General features: G+C 50.0%; 2 protein-coding genes across 2 annotated transcripts; one reads left to right on the top strand and one right to left on the bottom strand.

Annotated features, from left to right (window-relative positions):
• Positions 1–406: 406 nt before the first annotated feature.
• On the bottom strand, positions 407–3,221 carry LOC310647997 (kelch-like protein 18; the record flags this gene model as incomplete). Its single annotated transcript, XM_083375629.1, has 4 exons — positions 407–1,913; positions 2,108–2,335; positions 2,620–2,698; positions 3,188–3,221. The coding sequence occupies 4 exons, from the start codon at positions 3,219–3,221 to the stop codon at positions 407–409; spliced, it is 1,848 nt and encodes a 615-aa protein (XP_083231755.1).
• Positions 3,222–12,811: 9,590 nt separating this feature from the next.
• On the top strand, positions 12,812–24,184 carry TNFRSF1B (TNF receptor superfamily member 1B). Its single transcript, XM_083375738.1, has 10 exons — positions 12,812–12,913; positions 17,505–17,607; positions 17,796–17,924; positions 18,343–18,492; positions 19,393–19,486; positions 19,972–20,150; positions 20,835–20,909; positions 21,283–21,320; positions 21,476–21,710; positions 22,070–24,184. Exons 1-10 carry the CDS (start codon positions 12,848–12,850, stop codon positions 22,348–22,350), a joined length of 1,350 nt encoding a protein of 449 aa, XP_083231864.1. The 5' UTR covers positions 12,812–12,847; the 3' UTR covers positions 22,351–24,184.
• Positions 24,185–24,450: the final 266 nt, after the last annotated feature.

Below are 24,450 nucleotides of genomic sequence, written 5' to 3'. Positions count from 1 at the left end.
CAATGGAAGGCACAGTCTGGGCGGGGGGTCTCTCCTGTGGGGTTGGGTGAAAACATTTTAAACATTGCAAAAGTAAAATAATTTGCCCAGATACCCGGCCCCTCCCTCAGGAATGAAAGGCAGACACGTGTGTGTAGGCAAGGGAGTACTTTCTCTTTCTAGACTCTGTGCGGGACAAAGGGGTCTCCCCAGTTGGGGCCCTGTGTGTGTTTGTGTGTGAGTGTGTGTGTGAGAGAGAGAGGGAGAAGGAGAAAGAGAGAGAGGGAGAGAGAACGAAAGAATGAGAGAAAGAGAGAGAGAAAGCAAGAGAAAGAGAGAAAGAATGAAAGAAAGAGGGAATGAGAGAGAAAGAGGGAGAGAGAGGGAGAGAGAGGGAGAGGGGGGCAGGGGGGATGGGGGTCCCCTTTCAGCAGGCAGGGACCTCCAGCCCGGTCAGGGCCACAGCTGTCTTGCGGAAGAGCTCCAGGATGGGCTTCTTGGGCAGTTTGACGGCGGCACAGCCGAAGCCGCTCACCCCCCAGTTGGCGAAGGGCAGCCGCTCCTGACAGCGGGTCCAGCGGGGGGCGCCGGGCTCCCAGTAGTAGACGGTGTTGTAGTACTCCTCCTCACTCTCGCCATTGGCCCGCCGTCCCCGGCCCAGCGCCACATTCTCGCCGCCCAGCACGTAGATGCGCTGCTTCCAGCGCACCACACCAGCCCCGGCCAGCTCCACGGGCAAGGGGGGCACGGCCACACGGCGGTCCACACGCCCGTCGGCGCCCAGGAAGAAGCAGCGCCGTGTGCAGCGCAGCCCGTCAGACTCGGGCCGACGGTTGCGCGTGGGCTGTTGGTGCCGTGTGCGTCCACGGAAATAGCCGCCTATGACGTAGATGCCCTCGCTCATGGCCACAGCGCCTGCCCAGTAGCCGCCGCTGCTGAGGAAGGCCTGGCTCCACTGGTCGGCGCCCACCTGGTAGATCAGCACCTTGCGTGACGCGTACCAGGCGCCCACCTCCTCAGTCGCGCCGCCCACCAGGTAGAGGCGCCCCCGCAGCGCAGCTGCCGCGAAGTGGCTGAGTGGCAGCGGCAGGCGGGCCACACGCACCCAGCGCCCCTCGGCCAGGTCGTACCTCTCAGCCGAGTCCAGGTAGTCCTCGAAGTCGCGCCAGCCGCCCAGTGCAAAGAGGCAGCCGCCCCATGCGAGGAAGCCATGGGAGGCGCGGGCCACTGACATGGGCGCCAGCCTGCTCCAGCGGCCCCGCAGCGGGCTGTACTCGTGCAGCGCGCTCGAGTAGGAGTCGTCGGTGCGCACCCCACCCGTGACGAAGAGACGGTCATGCAAGGCCACACAGCGTGCACAGTAGAGGCGCTCTTGCAGCGGCAGCTTCTCCCAGCGGCCGGCCTGTGGGTCGTAGCAGCCCACTTGGAAGTCCTTGGTGCGCAGCTCTGGGCCCTCCAGGTTGAAGAGATCCACGCAGACGATGCAGGTGTCAAACATGCCTCGTCGGAGCCCCCCGCAGCGGGTCAGTCGCTCCTGCCGGCTCAGGCGCTGCCAGCGTGGGCGTAGCTCCTTGGGCCGCTGCAGCAGCTCAGCCTGCACCTGGCGCAGCTCCTCAGGGGTGAAGAGCGGGAAGCGTACCTGGGCCAGCAGGCGGGCCAGGAAGGGGAGACGCAGGGCCCTCTGGGCCTGCACCCAGCGCCAGGCGGCCCGGTAGACCAGTAGCTCCGAGGAGACCAGCAGGTTGTCGGAAGCCAGGATGCTCTCCAGGGTGCTGGGGTTGAGGTCCAGGAAGGCGGGGGCCTCCTGGGACAGGCGCTTGAAGTGGGCATGCACCAGGCCCTTGGCCTCCTGGAAGAGCGCAGGGTCGTTGTGAGAGTAGCCCAGCTGGTAGATGCTCAGGCAGTTCTCCGGAGAGAGGTGCTCCAGTAGGTAGCTGCGAAGACAGGAGGGGGCATAAGGGGGCAGGAGCAACCAGGAAGGAAGGGAGGGAGGGAGGGAGGGAAGAAAGGAGAAAGGGACCTTGGAGGTCTTCTAGACCAACCCCCTGCTCAGGCAGGAAACCCTATACTATTGGTCCCCCCACCCAATTAAAAACATCCAGCAGGCATTGTGCAGCCTGGTGCTTACCTGGAACAGCTTTCCAGCAGAGGAAGGATCTGGAGGCGGCTGGCTGCTTCATACAAATCTTCGGCAATCTCAGGTGTGAGTACAATTTCTTCCGTGTAGAAGTATTGCACCACCGCTTGAATAATGGGGGGCTCCATGTCCTGCAGGAGCACCTTGCCATCCTGGCATTCTCGGAAAGAGTTGGAGAACATGGCTCGGAAGTAGGGGTTGATAGCCGCCAGGAGTATCCTAGGAACAGGAAACACAAAATAACTGTTGTTTTTCCCTCTGGCTTTCCAAGTGTTTCCTGCCTGGCCAAAGAGGCTTCTGTTTTTCCACCTCAATTCTCCAGGATTTGCCAATGTTTTTTTCTCTCTGCAATTTTTGGGACTGATCTTGCTGTAGTGGAGTGGCAGAGAGAAATAGGACTCACTTATTTTGGGGGGGGGGAGTGTTGTTGCCCAGGTCTCCTCCATTAGGCAGTAAATTCTGGCCACCCTTACAAAAAAGCTAAGTGCATCATAGCACAATACCTGTGACAGGAAAATCGTTCCCCTTTAGCCACGATAGTTGTGTCGCACAGAAGCTCTTCCTCATACAGCTCTTTCAGGCCTGAAAAATAACTCAGACTTGTTACTGTGTTTGTGAAGAAAGACACAAGCTCTTCTTCAACAGAACTCTGTTTCTAGGACGCGCACAGGATTACAAGAGAGTAAGCCGACAGACAGTGAGGGATGCATCGAGCTCTTTGTATAACACACTTGTGGCTGCCAGTCTGTTGCTTTTGATGTATAATCGCCATTGTGTGCCTGCTTACTCTCTTACAATCCCTTCCTCTCCATTGAATGTAAGTACAAACAGTTCCATTTTTGCTAATTACTTCACTGCCATTGGAAGGAGCATTCCAAGAGTGGAGGAGTTGAGAAAAAGAAAAAACAGTCTCGGTCGCACGATTTCCCGCACAGTGACCCCTCTGCTTAATGACAGAATTGCCAGTCCCACGTCTGGCCACTAAATGAGGACTGCCTGTATTTTAAGGGCATCCTCGGAGTCTATTTACACCTCCGGAATACTATTTTAAAAGTCCCGCTAACAACTTACAATCCTCAAACACGGAGGCCGTCCTGGGTTGCATCTTTCCACGGAAACCTGGTTAGTCTTGTTCTAATTAGGGCTTGTTTTCATGAAGAGAGGAAACTGACCTTCGCGTATGTAGTGTTCCAAAGGTTTGGGTTGATCCCCGGAAAGATTCCCCTCTCTGTCTGACAGTGGATTCATTCTTGTGCTCCAAGTTGATTCCAGGAAAGGGAACCTCTCTTTATATGTCTGAGCAAAGAAATCAGAGAAGGACAATTAAAGGGACTGGAATTACAGAGTTCAAATCTAAAATTGTTATCTTAGTATGGGTTCCCCCCCCAACCTTGGGAACTTTGAACTGTGGACTTCAATTCCCAGAATTCCTCAGACAGCCATAACTCATCTTCCTCCTCCTCTTCCCCCCTCGCAACAACAGCCCTGTGAAGTAGGCTGACCTGAGACAGATTGCCTGGCCCAAAGTCACCGAGCCAGTTTCGGGGCTAAGGCAGGACTCGAACTCATGCTCTCCTGCGTCCTAGCCTGGTGACTTAACCACTAGACCAAACTGCCTGTCTTTGAAAGGGGCTGCTTTGAAAGGGGGGTGGGTTGGGTGGGTGGCTGTCTTACCTGGGCGGGGGTGCAAGTAAAAATTAGGGAGCCAAGGAAGTTGCAGATGCCTGGAGAAAGATTGTGCGATGAACACTCAGCAGCACAAGGATACACAAACACACACACACACACACACACACACACACACGGACCTGTGCACTGGAGAATGTTCACCCTTAATTCCCTTAAGAACATTCAGCAAACAATGGAAACAGCAGAGGGAGAAATGCAGGAGAATTTCCTTTGCATAGCACTAATCTAGAGAAATGTATGCAACTTTACAGAGAGTGTGTGTTTCCTCCTCCCACTAGGCTTTCCTACCAACCCCCCCCCCCCTAGACCTGTCCTTTCACCTCCTACCTTTGTCCAGACTGGTGGTCTCACTTCCTCCCAGACCTGGAAGCCAAATTGGCCCAAAGAGTCAGCAGGTGTCCCATTGGCTCACTTAGGACAGGTGTCACAGTCCATTTTTACATAGGGGGGGGGTCCTCTGATGTGTTCATCCCTGATTGTCTGCCTGCAAGGATGGGGGGGCAGCTGGAATTTTAAGAAGATCGGGGAGGGGGAGGGGGCTGTTTGAGGGGAGAAGGGCGAAAACCTCTGAAAAGAAGGAAGCGTAAAGATTACTTGATCTCCAGTTGAAAACTTCGGGCTGTAAATATTTCCTCTTTTTACCATTTCTGTCTTCCCGTAAAATATTAACAGAATATCCAACGTGGTCTTGAGAATCAGTGTCTCCACCAGATAATGGGCGGTCAAGCTGAAACTCAATTCATCAAAGTAAAAATGGCAAATGGGGGGGGAATCCTTGACCCAAACTTCCTCAAATCCCCAAATAAATTACCCAGACCTAATAATCCACATATCAAAGGATGAGGCCTGCAAACACAAACGGAGTCAATTAAATTAGGTCGCCCAGAGGATCTGCATGTTCAAGAAATAAACACACACACACACACACACACACACACACACACACACACACACGTGCACGCCCCTCAAGTGTCACTCTAGAATCAGCACGTACACACTTCCACATCCAGGACAAGCTCCCCATATAAAACGGTCTCTCTCTACCCCATTTCCCTGTAGCTGCCCTTAAAGGCGAACTCCTTGCTTTTAGGAATAAATATTTCTTCTTTCCTCACAGCTGCCCGGACCTCGTTCTTATTTATTCTTGCGCAACCCCCAGCTCGCATTGGAACCCCAAATTATTCTTCCGACAAGGGGAAGGAAGCGGCCAAGAACACATGACAGCTGTGAACGTGAGCAAGGCGCTTGATCACAACCCCGTCGCCAGATTGTGCAAGAGGATTGCCCCATAACGAAATGCAAGGAAAACCTTTTTTTTCCCCACTTTGGGTGCCGTTTCCTCATTTGGGACCTCAGAAATGGTGTCGGAAAGAGCCGCGGAAGCAGTTTCTGGGGAGAAGAGGGGGAATCCCAGTAAAAATTGCCCAAAATGGCAATCAACGCTGGGTAAGAGGAAAGGACGGTCTCCCAGGGCATCGCTAAGCAGGAGGAACCATGGAATATGTCTGCCATGGGCAGGACAGAAGGAATAAGCTCGAGGAAAGATTGCTTGAGCAAGGGGTTGGACTAGATGACCTCCGAGGTCCCTCCCACCTTTTGGAAGTTATGATGGCCCATTTGGGGGAAAACTGACTTGCTTAATGACCAGGGCATTCACAGAACCACTGCCGTGTTCACTTAATGTCTGCTGCAAATGGCGTTAACCCAGGGGTCTTCAAACTTGGCCCTTTTATGACTTGTGGACTTCAACTCCCAGAATTCCTCACCCAGGACAAGTCATAAAAGGGCCAAGTTTGAAGACCCCTGGGTTAACCTACGACAGCAACCTCTTCTTTCTGTCATTCTGGGCTTAATGACAGTTATACGTTGAGGGTTATCTATATGATTGGGGTCCCATCGAAAGCAAAAAGACCAACATTATATATTCTTAGAATATTCTTAGAATAAATAAGAGCTGGGAGGGACCTTGGAGATCTTCTAGTCCAGCCCCCTATATATACCATCTCAATTAAACCAAATGCAAGGGATTCGGTTCCTAAAAATCCCCATACGTCCGGCTTTGTGCCAGCTGGCACATTTGCAAAATGATTCGCCTCCAATAATTTGCATTTCTCCTGTATCTTCAAAACAAACATTACAAATGGTTTCCAGTACATCAGTCCTGTGTGAAGGTACTTTTCTTATTTGTATGGGGTTAGGGTTTGCGCAACCCATTAGACAAAAGTTCTGCTTGCCTTCGTAGCTTGGATGAACTTGGTCACGAAAGCTTGCACACTGAATTAAACTGCTCAGCATGATGGGTGAAGACAGCCCAGAGGGCCTTAGTCACCCAGCAGTGATTAAACAAAGTAGTGTTGACTGCAGTGGAAAAGTTCGACCTTAGGCCCTCCAGGTTGAACAATACCTTGCTTTGGTCAATAGCTGGATTCTCTGCAGGAAGGAGAGAAGCAACCTGGAATTAAGGAGAAGCAACAGTGGGAACGATTAACCAGTGGAACAGCTTGCCACCAGAAGTTGTGGGTGCTCCATTCCTGGAGGTTTTTAAGAAGAGACTGGACAGCCACTTGCCTGGAGTGGTAGAGGTTGGACTAGAAGACCTCCAAGGTCCCCTCCAGCTTTATTTTGATTGATTGATTGATTGAAATGGTCTAGGGTTGGACTAGAAGACCTCCAAGGTCCCTTCCATCTCCATTTTGATTGATTAATAGAGTTTACACAGCCACATCTTCCCAGTTGCCCCCCCCCTCCATTTTCTGGGTGGGAGACCCACGACTTCAGACAAATGGTTGTCCGGTCTCTTCTCGAAGACCTCCAGTGATGGAGCATCCACAACATCTGGAGGCAAGTCGTTCCACTGGTTAATTGTCCTCACTGTCAGGAAGTTTCTCCTTAATTCCAGGTCGCTTCTCTCCTTGCTTAGTTTCTTGTTTCTTGTCCTGCCTTCTGGTGCTTTGGAGAATAAGTTGACCCCCTCCTCTTCTTTTGGGCAGCCCCTCAAATACCGGAAGACCACTATCATGTCACCCCTTGGTCCTTCTTTTGTCTAGACTGGCCATAGCCAATTCCTGCAGCCGTTCTTTATATATTTTAGTCTCCAGGCCCTTAATCATCTTAGTTGCTCTTCTCTGCACTTTCCCCAAAGTCTCTACATATATATATATATATTTGTAATGTGGGGACCAAAGCTGGATGCAGGATTCCAGGTGTGGCCTTACTAAGGCTTTATAAAGCGGTACTAATACTTCATACGATTTTGATTCTATGTTACATGTTTTGTGCCAGCCATGGCAGTTCCCCAAACAGGTCATCAGATGGAGCAAAGAGGCTTCTTTGCTCCCCTGCAGCAGCCCCATTGGCGAGAGAGTTTTATGGCTAGGGAGGGGCCGAGACCCCCCATAAATACCTCTGCCCAGGGGCTGCTTCTTTGTTCTAGCTCTGCTTCTCTTTCTATCTATCTTCTATCTTACAAGCATGGATGCTTCCATGCCATATAGCTCTTTTTATATAACCTGCCGATGAATAAAGCTTCATAATGACTGCATCTCTGCATTCTGCCTATTTCACTTTGGAAGCACCTTAACGTTCCATCGATCTCTTGTGAAAGCTGCTTCACAAGTTGGTAGCAGACTCCTGGGCTCTCTCCAGCAGAAACCCTCATGACCTATGATGGCTATAAGACTGCCCATTACCCCCCAAGGCCCCCGACCCTCTCTCCGGGGCCCCCAGCCTTCCCTTCGCCCCCGCCCAGGCGCTCTCCTTACTTGGCCTTCGGGGGGGGGGTTGGCCCCCTCCTCCAGCATCGGCTTTAGCCATCCCCAAGGTCTTCAGGAACAGCGATGGGCTTCTCAAGGCAATCCAGGGCCGGGGGGGGGCTCCAGGAAGGATTTCCAGAGCATTTTAAAAACCAAGTGCCGGCCGGCAATCTTGGGCTCCGCCCACCCCCTGATCACATGTTTTCCGGACATGCTCAGTACGGGCTTTTTAACCCAGAAGGGGGGCCATCTGAAAATCAGAGAAATATACCACCAACGCCCACTAGAGGGGTACCTTTACCATTTTTTTCAATGCCAACCTCCCAAATGCTCCAAGAATGGGATAATACGTTTCTAATTGCCACCCCGTTGAATCCCAACTTTGAAAAATTGAAAATTGGGGGTGAGAACTATCACAGTTGGAATAGAAATTTGCAGGTATGTCTATTAAAGGATGGGATTCTTGAAATGGCCCTGAACCCACCACCTTTCCCGTGGAGCTCACGAGAAGAGTGGCTTCATAGACAGACTTTTTCCACTCTGATGGAGTCCATCGATGATAATATGTTCCCTAGCATTCCAGATGGACTCACAGCTTGCGCAGCCTTGCACTTATTATACAATTTATTCAACAGCAAGAGCATGGGTTCTCTCACCAGACTCACAACTGAGTTTTACAACACAAGACTCAGGTTTGGGGCCAGCATGGCAGAACATCTTGGAAAATTAAAATCCCTCAGGGCGCAACTAATGTCCAAAAATTACCGAATACCTGAAGAGAACTTGGTCGCAGTTATTGTGGCTTCCCTGGACAAAAGTTGGAACAATTTTATTATTTCCCTGGAAGGGGGCAGGGATGGACCCATGCCTCTGTCCTACCTCGAGGGCAGACTCATTGACGAAGATAGCAGACGTAGACATACGGGAGAATACAACAGAGTCACCAGCCAGCCAGCCAGCACACGACACCGCAACTCAGAGCGGGTTAATGCTCTACTCAAGTGTTTCACCTGTGGCTCTGAGGGGCACCTCAAGAAGGACTGCCCCCATTTTCAACAAGGCCCCAAGCGTGGTCCCAATCAAGGTAGGGGCAAGGGACAAGGAAGGGGCCGTGGCGGGGCCAAAAGTACTAACAATCTTGTGTCTACCTGTGCCCCCACCACAAGAGCTGATAGCTCCACTGACTTATGGTTGCTGGACTCTGGAGCTTCATCTCACATTACTAATATGAGTCAAGGTTTTAAAAGAGTAAAGAAAATGAAATCATCTGTCAAGGTGGCCAACGGTGATAAAGCTTTGGTTATTGGGGAGGGCACGGTTTCTCTACCCGGGCTTGGAAAAGTTGAAGGTGTCTTACACGCGCCCTCTATTGCCAACAACCTGTTGAGCATTATCAAGTTATGTGACGATGACGGGGTGGAAGTTTTATTTCGCAAAGGGGGAGGTCATGTCACCCGGGACCAGAGGGTCATTGGAAATATAGCCATCATAGATGATTTGCCATATTTCTCCCCCTTAGAAGGGGCCTCACAGACAACCCCAAGGCTGCTTAACGACCGCAAGGGTGAAGCGGTTGCATCCAAGCCCCCACAGCAAGGCAGTGTGGATAAGAAATCCCAACCTCAGCTGTCAACTGAAGCACCGCTCAAGGCAACCAAAGCCAAGAGGGTGTCAGTCGGGAAGCCACTCCACGATAAGTGTGCCCATATTTTGCACCGAAGATTAGGTCATGCAAGCTTCCCTGTAGTTAAAAAGATGGGAGAGTTTGCTGAGGGAGTCCAGCTCAAAGATTGTGAGGTATTCCTGGACTGTGCAATCTGTAAGAAGTCAAAGAGGAAAGCTGCGCCTATCCCAAAAACATCACTGCGTAAGACCCAATTCCCATATCAACTAGTTCATGTTGATTTGGTCGGGCCTTTCACACCATCTCTAGGGAAAAGTCAGTATTTTCTCACTGCAGTTGATGATTTTTCAAGGTACGGCCATGTGTATATCCTCACAGAAAAATCTGGAGCTTTTGATGCCATAAAATCACTCTACAACCTTGTAGAGACCCAGTATAAAACCAAGATTGCACAACTGCAGAGCGACCGCGGGGCTGAGTTCATGTCCCGAAAATTCCAGGACTGGGTAAAGCGTAAGGGCATCCGCCATTTTCTTACCGCGCCTTTCACCCCCGCTCAGAATGGTGTGGCAGAGAAAAGAAATGGAGTCCTACAAACTATGATGCGTAGTCTGATTGCAGACGCAGGGGTCGCAGAATCATACTGGGCAGAAGCGGTAAAATACGCCAATTATACCTTAAACCGCACTTGGAGCAGTGTTGTGAACCAGACCCCATATTTCCTAGTTCATGGTAGGAAACCAAATCTTGGACATTTACGTGTTTTTGGGTCCTATGCATGGGTTCACATCCCCAAGCAGCTGCGGAAGAAGGGGAGATCTGTCTCCCAGAGACTGAGGTTCTTGGGCTACGCTCCTGGCTCCAAGGCCTACCGTTTCCTGGGAGAAGGGGGCAAGATTGTGACTTCCCAATCTGCCTCCTTCGAAGAGGACTCCAATTGGGCCCAGATACACTCCAATGATCTGAGCCCATATATCAACCGTCCCAACAAGGGCACACCAACTACGACATCACCTGAGACGTCCACATACCCTGCCACCGACGAAAGTGTGGAACAAGACGAAGATGTCATCCCACCTGGTTCAGATGGGGAGGATGAGCCGTCCAGTTCCCCAGCAACGCCTCAGAAACCCGCAGAAGGAAAAGGCGGTGAGTGGCAGAAGGTAAGGAGGTCAAAGCGGTCCAACAAAGGCATCCCGCCAAAGCGAATTGACATTGGGCACATCGCGTCTGTTAACAGCGTTGTGGTCACCCCAAAATCCTTCTCTGACATCCAGGAGCTGCCCATCGAAGAACAGGAGAAATGGCAGCTCGCGATGGAGAAGGAAATGCAGAGCTTAAAACAACTCAAGGTCTTCACCCCCCAGCAACCTCCAAAGGAGAGGAAAGTCATTGGCACAAGGTGGGTTTACAAGGCAAAACCACTTGCCAATGGCCTCTACCTGTATAAGGCCCGTTTGGTAGCTCAGGGATTCGCCCAACGCTATATGGAAGACTATGGCGAGACATACTCTCCAACTGTCCGGGCAGAGAGCGTCAAGACCGCCCTCGTGACTGCAGCTGCTCTGGGGGAGGAAGTCTTCCAATTCGACATCCAGACGGCTTACCTCCACGCCAAATTGGACCGGCAGATCTACGTGAAGGCCCCTCCTGGCTACCAGCAAGAAGGGGAAAATACATGGTTACTTCACAAAGGGTTATATGGTCTCAAGCAGTCAGGGAAATTATGGTATGACTGTCTTAGAAAAAGTTTAGAACGAGTTGGTTTCACTGCATCCCGTGCAGATAAATGTGTTTTCACACGCAACTCAAAGGGTACCACAGAAAGGGTGTTAGTTTATGTGGATGACCTACTATATGTAGGACCTGACAAGGAAGGGTGTGATGAATTTGCCAAGGCCCTGGAAGAAAAGTTTACTTTGAAATCTTTGGGGCGGGTTGATAAGTACTTGGGTGTGCATATTTTGGCCACTAAGGGGGGGTTCGCTCTATCTCAAAAAGAAAAGATAGAGGAGTTATTGGCCAAATGCAAAATGGCAGAATCTAATCCTACGCACAGCCCAATGCAAAGCGACTTTTACAACCATACTCACAAGGACGGTCCTGAGTTCACAGATAATACACTTTACAGATCTGTGATTGGCTCCTTGCTATATATCAGCAATTGGAGCAGGCCTGACATAGCTTTAGCTGTAAATCTATTGTCCAGGCATGTGGAACACCCAAAGGAATTCCACTGGACTGCTGTTAAGAGGGTACTTAGGTACCTCAGGGGCACGACCGATGCCCTCCTTGTGCTGGAACCAGAGAAGGGGGAGACGGCCCAGCTCTCTGCTTACTCAGACGCAGACTGGGCTGGCGACACCAAAAGTAGGCGGAGTACTTCCGGTATTCTCATATTGCTAAATGGCTGCCCAATACATTGGCATGTTAGGCAGCAAAAATTTGTTTCTTGCTCCACGGCCGAGGCTGAATATGCCAGCCTGTCAGACACGGCCAATGATTTGACTTGGTTCAATGAGCTGATAACGAGCATCTGGGCAGCTCCTCCTCTGCCCATCCAAATTCTAGAGGACAACACAGCCGCCATTGCAATCTCGGAGGCTTATGCAGTAGGCTCTAGATCTCGCCACATAGACATACGCTATAAAAATGTCAGACAGCTTGTCAAAGAGGGTTTTATACGTGTAGAGCACTGTAACACAGTTGACCAGATAGCTGATCTGTTCACCAAACCTCTTCCCATTGACCGGCACAACCTTCTGTGTAAGCGTTTGTGTTTGGCCTTCTGAATGTTTTTATACATGTCTATGACACCTGCTTGCCCCTCGCACACATTCACTGGTCCCTGTCATTGGCTGGCAAGAAGGGGAATTGTTACATGTTTTGTGCCAGCCATGGCAGTTCCCCAAACAGGTCATCAGATGGAGCAAAGAGGCTTCTTTGCTCCCCTGCAGCAGCCCCATTGGCGAGAGAGTTTTATGGCTAGGGAGGGGCCGAGACCCCCCATAAATACCTCTGCCCAGGGGCTGCTTCTTTGTTCTAGCTCTGCTTCTCTTTCTATCTATCTTCTATCTTACAAGCATGGATGCTTCCATGCCATATAGCTCTTTTTATATAACCTGCCGATGAATAAAGCTTCATAATGACTGCATCTCTGCATTCTGCCTATTTCACTTTGGAAGCACCTTAACGTTCCATCGATCTCTTGTGAAAGCTGCTTCACATTCTATGCATCTTTTTACACAGCCCAGGATTGTGTTAGCTTTTTGGGATGCCAACGCAGGCGGCTGGCTCCCGTTTAAGAGATCTTCCTGTGGGACTGCAAGGTCCCTCTCACGGGGACTGTTTTTCAGCTGGGTTTCACCTAATCTGGACTTGTGCCTTTGCTTTTTTTGTTTGTTTCTGCCTAGATGTCAAAACTTTGCTTTTCTTCACATTCAATTTCAACCCAAAGCAAGAATTCCCTCCTCTACGCGAAATGTACAGCTGGATTTTTCAGCTCTGGGTGGTTTGCGAAGGTGTCTGCAGCAAATCGGCCCCTCCCTCTCCGTCCGCCCACCCCGGCCGGCCTCTTCCCAGCCGAGCCCGCCCCTCGCCTTGCCTGCCTGGGGCTCCCGGCTTCGGACTAGTCGCTGCCACTTTCGCTTTTTCTCCCGCATCGAAATGAGGACGCGCCGTTGCCTTTACGCTGCGCTGGCTTGTTGCGCCCTGGAGATGTTATGCCTGCAGGTGAGTCGCGTCCCCCATGCAACCCACCCCCCTTCGCCCTCCTGCCCCCCCCGGGACCCCCCTCCTGTCCTGGCACAGAGAGAGGGGTTCCAGCTTGCATCCTCCGGGAGCAAAAGCCGGCACTTTCCCCTTAGGGCGGGGGTCCCCGACTTCCTGTCCGTGGTCCGTGGACCGGCACCCGGGCCGCGCGATCCGCGGGATCCAGGCAGCCTGCGAAACCACGGGTCCCCACTCCGGTCCGCGGAAAAGGCCCTCTCTCCACGGAACCGGTCCGTGGTGCGCCAAAGGTTTGGGGGAACCGCTGCCTTGGAGGTCTCCTGGACACTGACTCCCATCGATCCCAACCGGGATGGGGGGGGAGTGTCTGCCTTCCTTCCCCACTGACGAAGGACGAGCGAACCGAGCGAGCGTCGGTGGGTTTTTCGCTTTCCCCTCGTTTCAAAGGCGAGGGGAAACTTCTTGTCGCGTGAAAATTTCCGCGCGTCAAAGGTCGGCTTTGCGTAGGCTCTGTTTTTTTTTTCGGGGGGGGTGTGTGTGCAAGGGACGGGACAGTCCTGACCCAGTTTCGTGGGAGTCACGAAGATGCGCGAAGGGTAGCGGTGAAGGTGTTTGAGGTCCCCCCCCCACTCCATATTCTCTCAAACTTTTCCGCCAGCGCTTTCCCTTCCCCTGAGTGCCTACTCGGGCAGAAGCTGTGGCTGCTCCATCACTGGAGGTTTTAAGGAAAAAAAAATGGACAGCCCTTTGTCTGGATGGTCTAGGGCCTGCTGCTTGAGCAGGGGGTTGGACTAGAAGACCTCCAAGGTCCAGCCCCAGGATTCTTCGATTCTAAGATAGATAAGATGCATGATGGATAGATGGGTGGACGGAAGGATGAAATGAAGGGGTTCCCTCTAGAAGTTGTGGATGCTCCACCACTGGAGTTTTTAAGAAGAGACTGGACAGCCATTTATCTGGAGTGGTCCAGGGTCTCCTGCCTGAGCAGGGGGTTGGACTAGATGACCTCCAAGGTCCCTTCCAACTCTGTCATTCGGTTATTCTGTTATTAAGTGAATCTAGCTCTCTCTCAGCCCTAAAATGGCAGGGAATCGTCCAGGCAATCTCCAGGAGTCCACGCAGGCTGGAAAGCACCACAAAATCACCCCCCACCCCCCATTTATTTCTTGCCCGGATCTCCAGAGAGGATTATTAGATCGAATCTGGCTTATAAATTGGTGATCTGTTTGCCTTGGGATTGCCTCCTCTTGCAAAGGGGCTGATTATTTTTTTTAGCAATTGTTGCTGACCCAGCTCGGAGAACAGGAACCGTACAACTTCCCTTAATCAAAGTCTGCTCCCTTTTGATTGTTCCTTGTTTTGATTACATCCGTGGTTCCCCCTTAAATCTAGAGAGGATCGCCTCTAAGGTGACGGAGCCCAAATCCGACAGGTAAAGTAGTCAGCTGGCTTTAATAGCCCCCCCCCCCTTGGGTTTTACTCTTTAATTTTTGATGGAAAAATCTTTGGTGAAACTTGGAAGAGATAGAAAAATCTCTCCCTGTGCAAATCATTTTAGGGTAGCGTTTCTCGATTTAGGTGACACTTCAGCCAGGTGAAAATAGAATTTTTAGTGCCCATATAATCCTTCAGCCCTAAACACCTCAGCCACTTTCGACCTCTGGATGTAGTTAACCTTGTCCTGTTATGCTGTGGTTGAAAATGGAACTGGGGTGGGGGTGGGGGGAATGAGTATCTGTTTATTTATTTATCTATTTTTATTTGTCTGTCTGTCTATTTATAATAGCTAATCCAGTCCTGTTATGTTTTGGTTGAAAATAGAAAACTGTGAGTCTGTATCTCTTTATCACCTATCTATATCAATCTAGCTAGCTAGATTGGTAGATTGACAGCTATCTCTCTATCCATCTATCTATAGCTAACTAGTTATCATCTCTTTCTCTTATCATTTATCTATCTCTCTGTTATCTAGTTAGCTACCTGATCATCTATCTCTCTAACTATCTAGCTATCTCTCTATCCCTTATCTATCTCCCTATCTATCTATCATCTCTATATATCTCTGATCTATCATCTAACTAGCTATCATCTCTCTGTCTGTCTGTCTGTTTGTCTCTCTCTGATTTCTATAGCCCTCCATCTCTTTGGATTTATTTCAAGGGCAAGTTGCGTTAAAAAAATGTGTACCAGAACTCAAACAAGCTTTTTCCACCTGTAACCAGCAGGGGCCATTGTCAATTTCCCCAGCCCTGATGTAAATTTTTTTAAAAAAGTTTCTTTTCATTCAGAACTAAGTAGGAAAAGATGTTCTCTTGTTCAAGCGTGCACACACACCCAGAGAGACACACATACAGAGGGACACACTACGTGGTTTACATGGGGACTGTGTACGGGCAGGATTACAGGAAGCGTGACTCAAAGCCTTTGTGAAGTGTGAGTCTCACGTTTACAGTTCAGCTCTATTTTGGAAAAAGGCAAACACAACTTTATAAATGTTATTGCGGCCACTGGAAACTTAAAAAGCCGCAACCAGCTGTAGCTGCCAAGACACCTTTTTCTGCAAAAACACGAGCTTTGTCAGTTCCACAGAGAGCAGAAAGAGAATTTATTAGTCTCTTATTATTAAGTCGGGTTAAGGCCTGTTCACAGAGACCACAGTTTTAAGTCTGTGTCACGACTTAAACTATCATGGCTTCTCCCAAGCACTGATTTGGCCTCCCCCCCACCCCCTAATCTTGCCCTGAAACTATGAAATCTTTCCAAAGAGCCTCACCATGGATTAAGCATGAAAAATATCGTTCTTTGGAAAGGAATCATTAATCCAGGAGAAATCAGACTTCATTAACTGTAGAAACTCAACACTGGAACACCCACAACGTCTGGAGGCGAGCTGTTCCACTGGTTAGTTGTCCTCCCTTTCAGGAAGTTCCTCCTTAATTCCAGGTTGCTTCTCTCCTTGGTTAGTTTTCATCCGTTGTTCCTTGTCCTGCCTTCAGGTGCTTTGGAGAAGGACACCAAGCTAAGGATGGAAGCGGATTTCAGAGTCAAATTAAGGAACCCAAATTTGAGGAAGCTGAGGATTAATGTTTGATTTTTCTTTTAGCAAAGCGTGACAGCCGTGTGTGGCGTCAGCTCCTTTGTCTGTTTTGCAATGTGGCCCATTTCTTGCTGAAAAAATGGAAGAGTTATCCCAGCAGAAGTAACTATGGGTGAACTTAGGCAAAAAGACAGAGAACACACATCCGTGGGGAGAGCCCCAGGTTTTTTTTTGTCCCAGCTGATTAGATTTCTGGGATGGAATGGAATAAAATAGGAAAAAGGAATAGAATAGAATAGAATAGAATAGAATAGAATAGAATAGAATAGAATAGAATAGAATAGAATAGAATAGAATAGAATAGGCAGAGTTGGAAGGGATCTTGGAGGTCATCTAGTCCAACCCCTGCTCAGGTAGGAAACCCTCTACCATTTCAGACAAACGGTTGTCCAGTCTCTTCTTAAAAACTTGCAGTGTTGGAGCATCCACAGCATTTAATCGAGAATCTGAAACCGCCACCAAATTGGTGTTGGGACCTTTAGTGGAGAAAGACCGGAATTTGATCTTTGGGGACTGGAGTTTGTTGAGACCGATTTGCCAAACTGTGGTTTCCGTTACCATGGCAAATTGCAAAAAAAAAGGGCAGTTTTGCACGAAACGAAACCACGTTGTGCAAACCGGGGGGGCGGGGGGAGGGGGTGGAAAGCAAAACTGTTAAGGAACCAACCTTGGACTTATTAAGACCAGTTTGGTTCACGGTCCTTCAGTTGAGGAAGAGGGACGATTTCCAAATCTCCTGAACGGATTTCTCTCTCTCTGTCTCTGGTTACTTAATGGCAAACCACGACTGATTGTTTCCTTCTAACTAGCAAACAAGGGCTTGGCTTCATCCCAGGAGACAAGACTGCTTGTTTAGTGATCGGAGGAACTTCTAGTAATTGAGTCCAGGCAGTCCTTGACTTACAACAGCTCGCTTAGTGACGGATGTTGCAACAGCACTGAAAAAAGCGAATTAGAACCGTTTCTCACACTTAGGACCATTGCAGCATCCCTGCAGTCGCGTGATTAAAATTCAGACTTTGGCAACTGACTTGTATTTATTTCCCAGAGTCACCTTTTGCAGCCTTCTGACAGGCAAAGTCAAGCGGGGAGGAAAGGCAGGTTCATTTAATCAAGGAAATTAACAGAGCCTCCCACGGTTACTCGGAGCCTGCACGAAAATCATCATCATAATAAGAGAGTTCCTGTCTTTGTGGCTTCTCGGGAGATTGTTAAGCATTTCCCTTGCTGAAAAAAACCAATATTAACGGTGGTTGAAGAAAAAGGTTCGGTTTCCCCTCTGCTTCCGTTCTGGAATTAAAGGGCTGAAATCTGCCCAAATTGCAGGCAGTCCTCGAGTTTATGACTGCAATTCGGCCCGGCATTTTTGTCACTAAGCAAGACAGCTGTTCAGCGAGTTTCCCCACCTTCCTTTCCGCCGTAGTTAAGGCTATCATCAAGAGAAGCAGTGGACAAACTCATCTGACTGCAAACTGATTTTTCTTCCCATTTCTGCAGGCTCAGGTGGTGCCTTACACCCCCTCCTGGGGGTCTCAATGCCTCGACCCCAAAGAATATTACGAGGAAAACATCCACAAATGTTGCCGCTTGTGCGGTCCAGGTAGGGTGCTGTGCAAGCGGCTCCATTGATCAATGGTCCTTAATTAATTCCTCATCGTTGATGAACTGATTCTGATGAGGCTGGATGTCCAGACGTGGAAGGGAGGAGACACCCCCACCAAACTTCTCAGAACAGATTGGGCCAAACCTATCCGCAGGACTGACTTTCCCCCTTTTTTGCCCCTACAGGTTTCCGTGTGCTTCAGAAGTGCAACGACACTCACAACACGCAGTGCGCACGCTGCAAGGAAGGCTCATTCAAAGAGGGCTGGAGTCGGGCCCGGTTGTGTTTCAGTTGTTCACCACAATGCAAAGAAGGTGAGGGCAGCCGGCCTTATAATAATAATAATAAAGTTGGAAGGGACCCTGGAGGTCATCCAGTCCAACCCCCTGCTCAGGCAGGGAACCCTATACCCTTTCAGACAAATGGCTGTCCAGTCTTTTCTTAAAAACTTCCAGTGTTGGAGCATTCACAACTTCTGGAGGCAAGGAGTTCCACTGGTTAATTGTCCTCACTGTCAGGACATTTCTCCTTAGTTCCAGGTTGCTTCTCTCCTTGGTTAGTCTCCATCTGTGGCTTCTTGTCCTGCCTTCAGGAGCTTTGGAGAATAGCTTGACTGCCTCTTCTTTGGGGCAGCCCCTGAGATACTTCCAGGGATACTTCTCCTGTCTGCCCCCTTCTCAGCCCACCTTTGGTCCCCTAACCACCCCCACCCTTTTCCCCCCCCTGAAACAGGATTTCTGGAGGAAAGGGCCTGCACCCCCACCCAAAACAGAGTCTGCTGGTGTCCCCCTGGCCACTTTTGCAGCTCGGCGGTCTCCGAGAAATGTTATCACTGCCAGCCCTACCGCAACTGCGAGATCGGACACGGAGTGGTCCAGGCAGGTAAGCTTGGAGGCTTGGTCGGCGCCCATCCAGCGCACCCAGAGAATCGGGGTGGGGGGTTGTGCTACGTTGCAAAATGAGGTTGGGTAACGGCGAGATCCTGGTCTGTTTGAAAAAATCTACCGATGAAGGAGAATATTTGTAGCTGGGGGCTGAAATGGGGAGCCCTTTGGTGGTCTCTGAGCTGGGTGGTTTTTCTGGCAGGCATTTCATGACCCAACTAGGGAATGTCATCAGTGATAGAAGGGAGGGGGGTTTGAAGAGAGGAGGAGGAGGAGGAGGAGGAGGACTGTGGGGTCGTTGGAGCTCTCTGAGCTGGGTGCTTTTTTGAAGTCCTTTCATGACCCAAACCAGGGAACAGCGTCATCATTCCCAGCACATTATCCCTTAACAACGGTGGCTAGAAAGGTCGTAAAATGGGACAAACCTCCCTTAACAACTGTCCGGCTTAGCAACAGAGATTGGGGGCTCGATTGTGGCCGTAAGCCGAGGACTGCCTGTAAAGATAGGAGCTGGTGAGGCCAAGATACTGGAAGAAAGCAGAAATTCTTCCAACCTGGCCAGACACAACTTATCGACGGGAAAAGGAAGTTGAACAAAAAGACAGGAAAAGGCAGGGAATCGCAGCCCGGAGCCGGTGGGACATTAGCCAAGCAAACTCCTTTGCCTTCAGCTTTGGAAATTCAGAATTCCCAAGGAGGGAATCAGCTGGATTTCAGTGCGTGCGCGCGTTGCCCTCGACTTACAACCGCAAGGGACCTCAGAATTTCCATTGCTGATTTCCCCCACATTCTTGTGCGTTTCCAGAGAGAGACGGCCTTCCCCCCCCTCTCTTTTTCGGGCTCCGAAGTGTCTTTCCAACTTTTAAGCCGTTTTCTCTCCCTGTCATTTCTCTGCCAGGCACAAGGGAAACGGACTTGGAATGTGCCCCGTGCCAACCAGGCACCTTCTCCGACCAGGAGTCTCACCGGAAGGTCTGCACCCAGCACCGGATGTAAGTTGGTGGTTGCGTTGTTTGGGAAGAGGGAGCGTGCTTAAACCCTGGCAGGAAAAACCACAATTGTACGCCTCTAGCCTATCAAATTATCTATGATTATTTGTTACATGGGTTGGCTGCCGGAGCTGTCCCCAAAGGGTGGTCAAAAAAAGAACAATTAACCAGTGGAACGGCTAGAATCCCTAATCAATTTTTTTTTAAAAAAAAAGAGAGAGAGAAATGCTAAAATAAAAATTGGCACCGCACCCCACGGGTTGGGAAAGATGACCTCTAGATGCAAAACCTAGCCCCTTTCCTGGAAGCACCCCGATCGTCTTAATAACCATGCAGTCCGGCTGATTTTCTGAGGGTAAGAAAAGTTGTGTCATAAAAATGTCACGTTTGCACAACAGATACTTTGTGTGGAAACTCCTCCAGTTAGATTACTTTTTGTCACTCGTTTATTTTTGTTGTGTTTCCCCCCCCACACACACACACACAAGCTGCCAACCCGTGCTCGTTCCCGGAAACAGCAGCAGCGACACCGTTTGTGGAAATCCAGGTGGGCGCGTTAACCCTGGGACGACTTCTCCGCAACTCACAACCGTTACAAAGAGGCCACCGTTGCGCGCTGGGACTGAGAGGCCGACTTTCAACGATCAGGATCCGTCAGCAGACACCGGTGAGCAAGAAGGAAAGAAAATGTTGACTTTTTTCATCCTGGGTAGAAAAAGATGGTTTAGTTCTCAGCTTTGCAACTTTAAGACTTGTGGACTTCAGGTCCCAGAATTCCCCAGCCAGCATAGCTCTAAGACTTCCTGCCTGAGCATAGGGTTGGACTAGATGACCTCCAAGGTCCCTTCCAACATTACTACTACTACTACTACTACTACAATTAAACTTCAGCTCCCAGAATCCCCCAGCCAGTCAGACTTTGTAACTTTAACACTTGAGGACCTGGGACCGTTTTTCACACTTAAGACCACAGCAGCAACGCTCACCTAACACACGTCTCACTTAGTGACATAAATTCTGGGCCCAGGACTGCCGGTGGCTTAATTGGAAAGATGCCAAAAGAACGGCGTCTTTCTGCTGCCCTCTAGTGGCTATTTAGAGTTTCCACAGCTTAGATGCAATATACAGCAATAAATCCTAAACCAGGCTGAAGAATTTCCCCTGGTTTTAACCCAATTTCCACCCCAGTTTCTTTCGTTCTTTTTTCTTTTCTTTTTTGCAAGTGCAAAAGGTTTCCAGGTATCTTCACCTCGAGGCTTCCCGGAACAGAGAAGGCAAACGGAAGTGGCAATTTCTTAGCACGGCTTGGCCATCCTAACTGTGCATTTTTATCCATTTCTTTTGTGTCCAGGGAGGATTGTGGGCATGACCGTTATCCCGTTGGTGCTGATAGCCCTCATTGGCTTCGTCGCCTTTAGAAAAAGTGGTAAGTTGGAGGCTAAAAAAAAAAGCAGAATGGAAGACTTGTCTTCGCACGTTAATTTCATTTTTATTAAGGTTTTAAAGAAAATCAGATTGTTCCAATCGATTAACTGTTCCAACAATTAATCAGTGGAACTACTTGCCTCTAGAAGTGGTGAAATGCTCCAACACTGGAGGCTTTTAAGAAGAGACTGGACAGCCATTTGTCTGGAATGTCCTGCCTGAGCAGGGGGCTGGACTAGAAGACCTCCAAGGCCCCTTCCAGCTCTATTCTGATTGATTGATTGATTGATTGATTGATTGATTGATTGAAATGGTCTAGGGTGTCTTGCTTGACCTGAACTTTTCCTAAAAGTTTTTAATTTTCCCTCCGGCAGGCCAAAAGTGTCTTCCCATGTGGGAGAAGAAAAAACAGGTGAGCATTGATTTTTTTGCCTCTCTATATCAGTATTTGAGCAGCTTTGTCATCAGAGACACCCCCAAAGTGAGAAAGCTGCCAGACCCCATTTGGGTCTGGGGTCCTGGCTGATCAATGCACCTCTGACGTTTGGTTTCTCCGTTTCCTTCCAGCCTTTCTCGGCGGCTGAAAAGTTCCCGGGCAAGTGGCCGCAGGTTCCAGAGGCTGTGGGACAGGAGAAGGACAGCCTCTTGCAGACGTCGCCCTCCGGTCTTTGGGACGGTCCAGCCAGGTCTGAGAAGAGCCACGAAAGCAGCAATGGAGACCCCCGCCGGGTGGAAACAGACAGCGTCCAGCAGAGATCTCTCCCTCCGAACGACGGGCCGTGCTGCAGCACCTCGGATTCAAGTGAGACCCCTCCCCGATGGGGCTAGATCAGGGGGGTGGGGGTGCCAGGTCCCATCTGGCTGGGCTGGGTCATTGCAAAGCTGAGGATTGTGGGCCCCTTGGTGCTCTCTGAGCTTGTCTTCGAAACGTTCCATGGCCCTGCTAGGTAACATCATCCGTGCTCTTTTTTTTCTCTCTTCCTCTCTTTCCTTCCTCCCTCCCTCCCTCCCTCCCTCCCCTCTCTATTTCTTTTATTCAGGTTTGTCTTTCTATCTCTTTTTCTTTCTTTCTTTCTTTCTTTCTTTCTTTCTTTCTTTCTTTCTTTCTTTCTTTCTTTCTTTCTTTCTTTCTTGATTAAATTTTCTTTCCTTCGTCCACAGGGATTTTGGGAAACGGGAAGGCCCAGGTGAACGTGAACTGCGTGGTCAGCATCTGCAATGGAGGGGGCCACGGTGCTCCCTCCCCGGCCTTGAGCCCCTCGGGGGCTGCCCACCCTGCACGCCACCCAGACCTTCCCCTCTCGCAGGAAGAAACCGCCGCCAGAAGAGGGTCTGGCCAGCAAATCGCGGTGGAGGTAGAGGACAGCATGGACTTCTTCGACCCCAGAGGGGGGAAGCCCCTCCCGCTGGGGGTCCAAGACTCCGGCATGAAGAGCTCCTGAGAACGACGGTCCAGCCGGTCGGCACGGACGGTTTTCCAGGCCAACAATTTCCGCTCTGCTCGACAAATCCCACAAAAGACGATAAGGCAGAAACGAAGCTGGCAAAGGGAAAAAAAATGATTTGCAATGATCTGTTTAGCAACGGCACTGAAAAAACGCGATCCTCATACTTACGTCCGTCCCTACGGTCACATGATAAAAATTGGGGCCTTTGGCAACTGGAGTGTATTTACGACGGTCGTAGCGTCTCAGCAAACTGTCTCAGCTGGCTTCTGACGGGCAAACTCAAGGGAGGGATGGGGGGCAGCTGGATTCGCTTTTAACCTATCAACCTGTTTCTTGATTTGGGGGTGAGGAAAGGGTTTGATCCTCAGGAGCACCCCCCCCTTAATTTGGGGGAGATTTAGGGAACTCTGATGCAAATGTGGAGGGGGAGAGGAATGTCCTGGACAGAAATTGAATTTCTCAGTTTTTTCCCCCTCTCCTTTTGTTCTTGGAGAGGTTTCAGAGATAAAACGGTGAAGCTTACAGTATTTTGGGTTGAACTTTCGGTTTTGGGGATGTTTTGCTCCCTCAAAAGAAAAGGAAGCTGAAATTAAAAAAACGCGGAGCAGATCCGAATCTTGGAGGAAAAAAAATTCCAGGAAAGGAGAGCTAATTTTCGGAAGAAAATCTCGTATTTTAGAGTTAAACGATTGCATTGGATGGAGCGGAAAAGTAGGCAGCTTTGGATCGCAACCATCCTTTTTGGAAAAAAAATAAGGGCATTTTCAGTCCTCCTCCGAAGTTTGAAAGCATCCTGGCTATAACAGGCAGTCCTTGCTTTACGACTGTTCATTTAGCGACCATTGGAAGTTGCAACGGCACTGAAAAAAAGCCACTTAGAACCATTTTCCACACTTACGACTGTCACGGCGTCCCCCGTGGCTCCCGTGATCAAAATTTCAACACTTGGCAGCTGACTCGCATTTACGACGGTCGCAGCGTCCCTGGCGTCGTGCGATCCGTTTTTGCGACCTCCCGACAAGCTAAGTCAATGGGGGAAAGCCGGATTCGCCTAACGCCCGTTTGGGTCACTGAACAACGGCAGCGATTCGCTTAAGCACAGGGGCGAGAAAGGTCGTAAAAGGGGGCAAAACTCATTGTCTTGACCACAGAAATCTGGGGCTCCACTGCACTCGTAAGCCGAGCACTTTCTGTAATTGAAATCGAGGCATTAATTGCCCACAATCCCAGAGGGATGATTTGCAATGATTCTTAAACACCAAAGAAAACGCACTATCTATCTCAGATAAAGGGTATGACTAACTGATGAGAACATAAAAGAGTTCGAAATGATCATCTTAGCCTCCCAAATATGTACATATGTTTTCTGAGGTTTTCACGGGTGTTTGTATGTGGATCTTTGGTCATTCGGGTTTTTTCCCACGTAGAATTGAAGGTGTAAGAGCAACGTTTCCACGAAATCTCATCCGTCATCCTCAGGCTGGTGGCTTCAGCTTCGTTCTTCTGGGAGAAGTGTATATGTATATATGTATATATATGTATACAGGGCTTTTTTTCTCATAGAACGCTCAGAACGGAGTTCCGGCACCTTTTCTGGATGGAACCTTGTAGGGTAGGCAAGGCGGGTTGTATGACACGTGTGAGTTCCGGCACCTTTTTCCTTTACAAAAAAAAGCACTGGATGTATATGTATATGTATATATCTTCCCCTCCTAGACACCCAGATTTCTGCAGCCAAATATTAGCCGAGTCTTAGTTTTCGGTTTCTAATGTTGCTTTGGCCTTCTTTTCTACTTTTGTACGATTTCTGAATAAAGTCCTGTTTTTCAAAAGATCCTGGCGTGTTTACGTTCATGACAGCTTGTGCCACACGTGGAGTCCACCGCCTCTTCTCCAAGCCCCGCCCTCACGCCCGTTCCGCCAATCAGGGCCGAGATGGGCCGATCCGCCGCTCGGCGCTCTGCCGGCCGGGCTGCGTGGCCGGGGCTGGACCCGACGCGGGGCGGGACTTCCGGCGGGGCCGCCGCCGCCGCCGCCGTGCCGCGATCAGCGTCGCAGGTTCGGAGCGGGGCCCGGGCGGGGGTCGCCGGGGGG

Source organism: Vipera ursinii (genome assembly GCF_947247035.1).
Source record: "Vipera ursinii genome assembly, chromosome: 17".
Lineage (NCBI taxonomy): Eukaryota > Metazoa > Chordata > Lepidosauria > Squamata > Viperidae > Vipera > Vipera ursinii.
The sequence above is the reverse complement of the archived record's forward strand: the minus strand, read 5'-3'. Positions and strand labels throughout refer to the sequence as shown.

Coding starts and splice junctions, on each gene's coding strand:
- TNFRSF1B (XM_083375738.1), top strand. CDS start 12,848: ATGAGGACGCGCCGTTGCCTTTACGCTGCGCTGGCTTGTTGCGCCCTG. Junction 18,493..19,392: donor ACACGGAGTGGTCCAGGCAG/GTAAGCTTGGAG, acceptor TTTCTCTGCCAG/GCACAAGGGAAACGGACTTG. Junction 20,910..21,282: donor CGTCGCCTTTAGAAAAAGTG/GTAAGTTGGAGG, acceptor TCCCTCCGGCAG/GCCAAAAGTGTCTTCCCATG.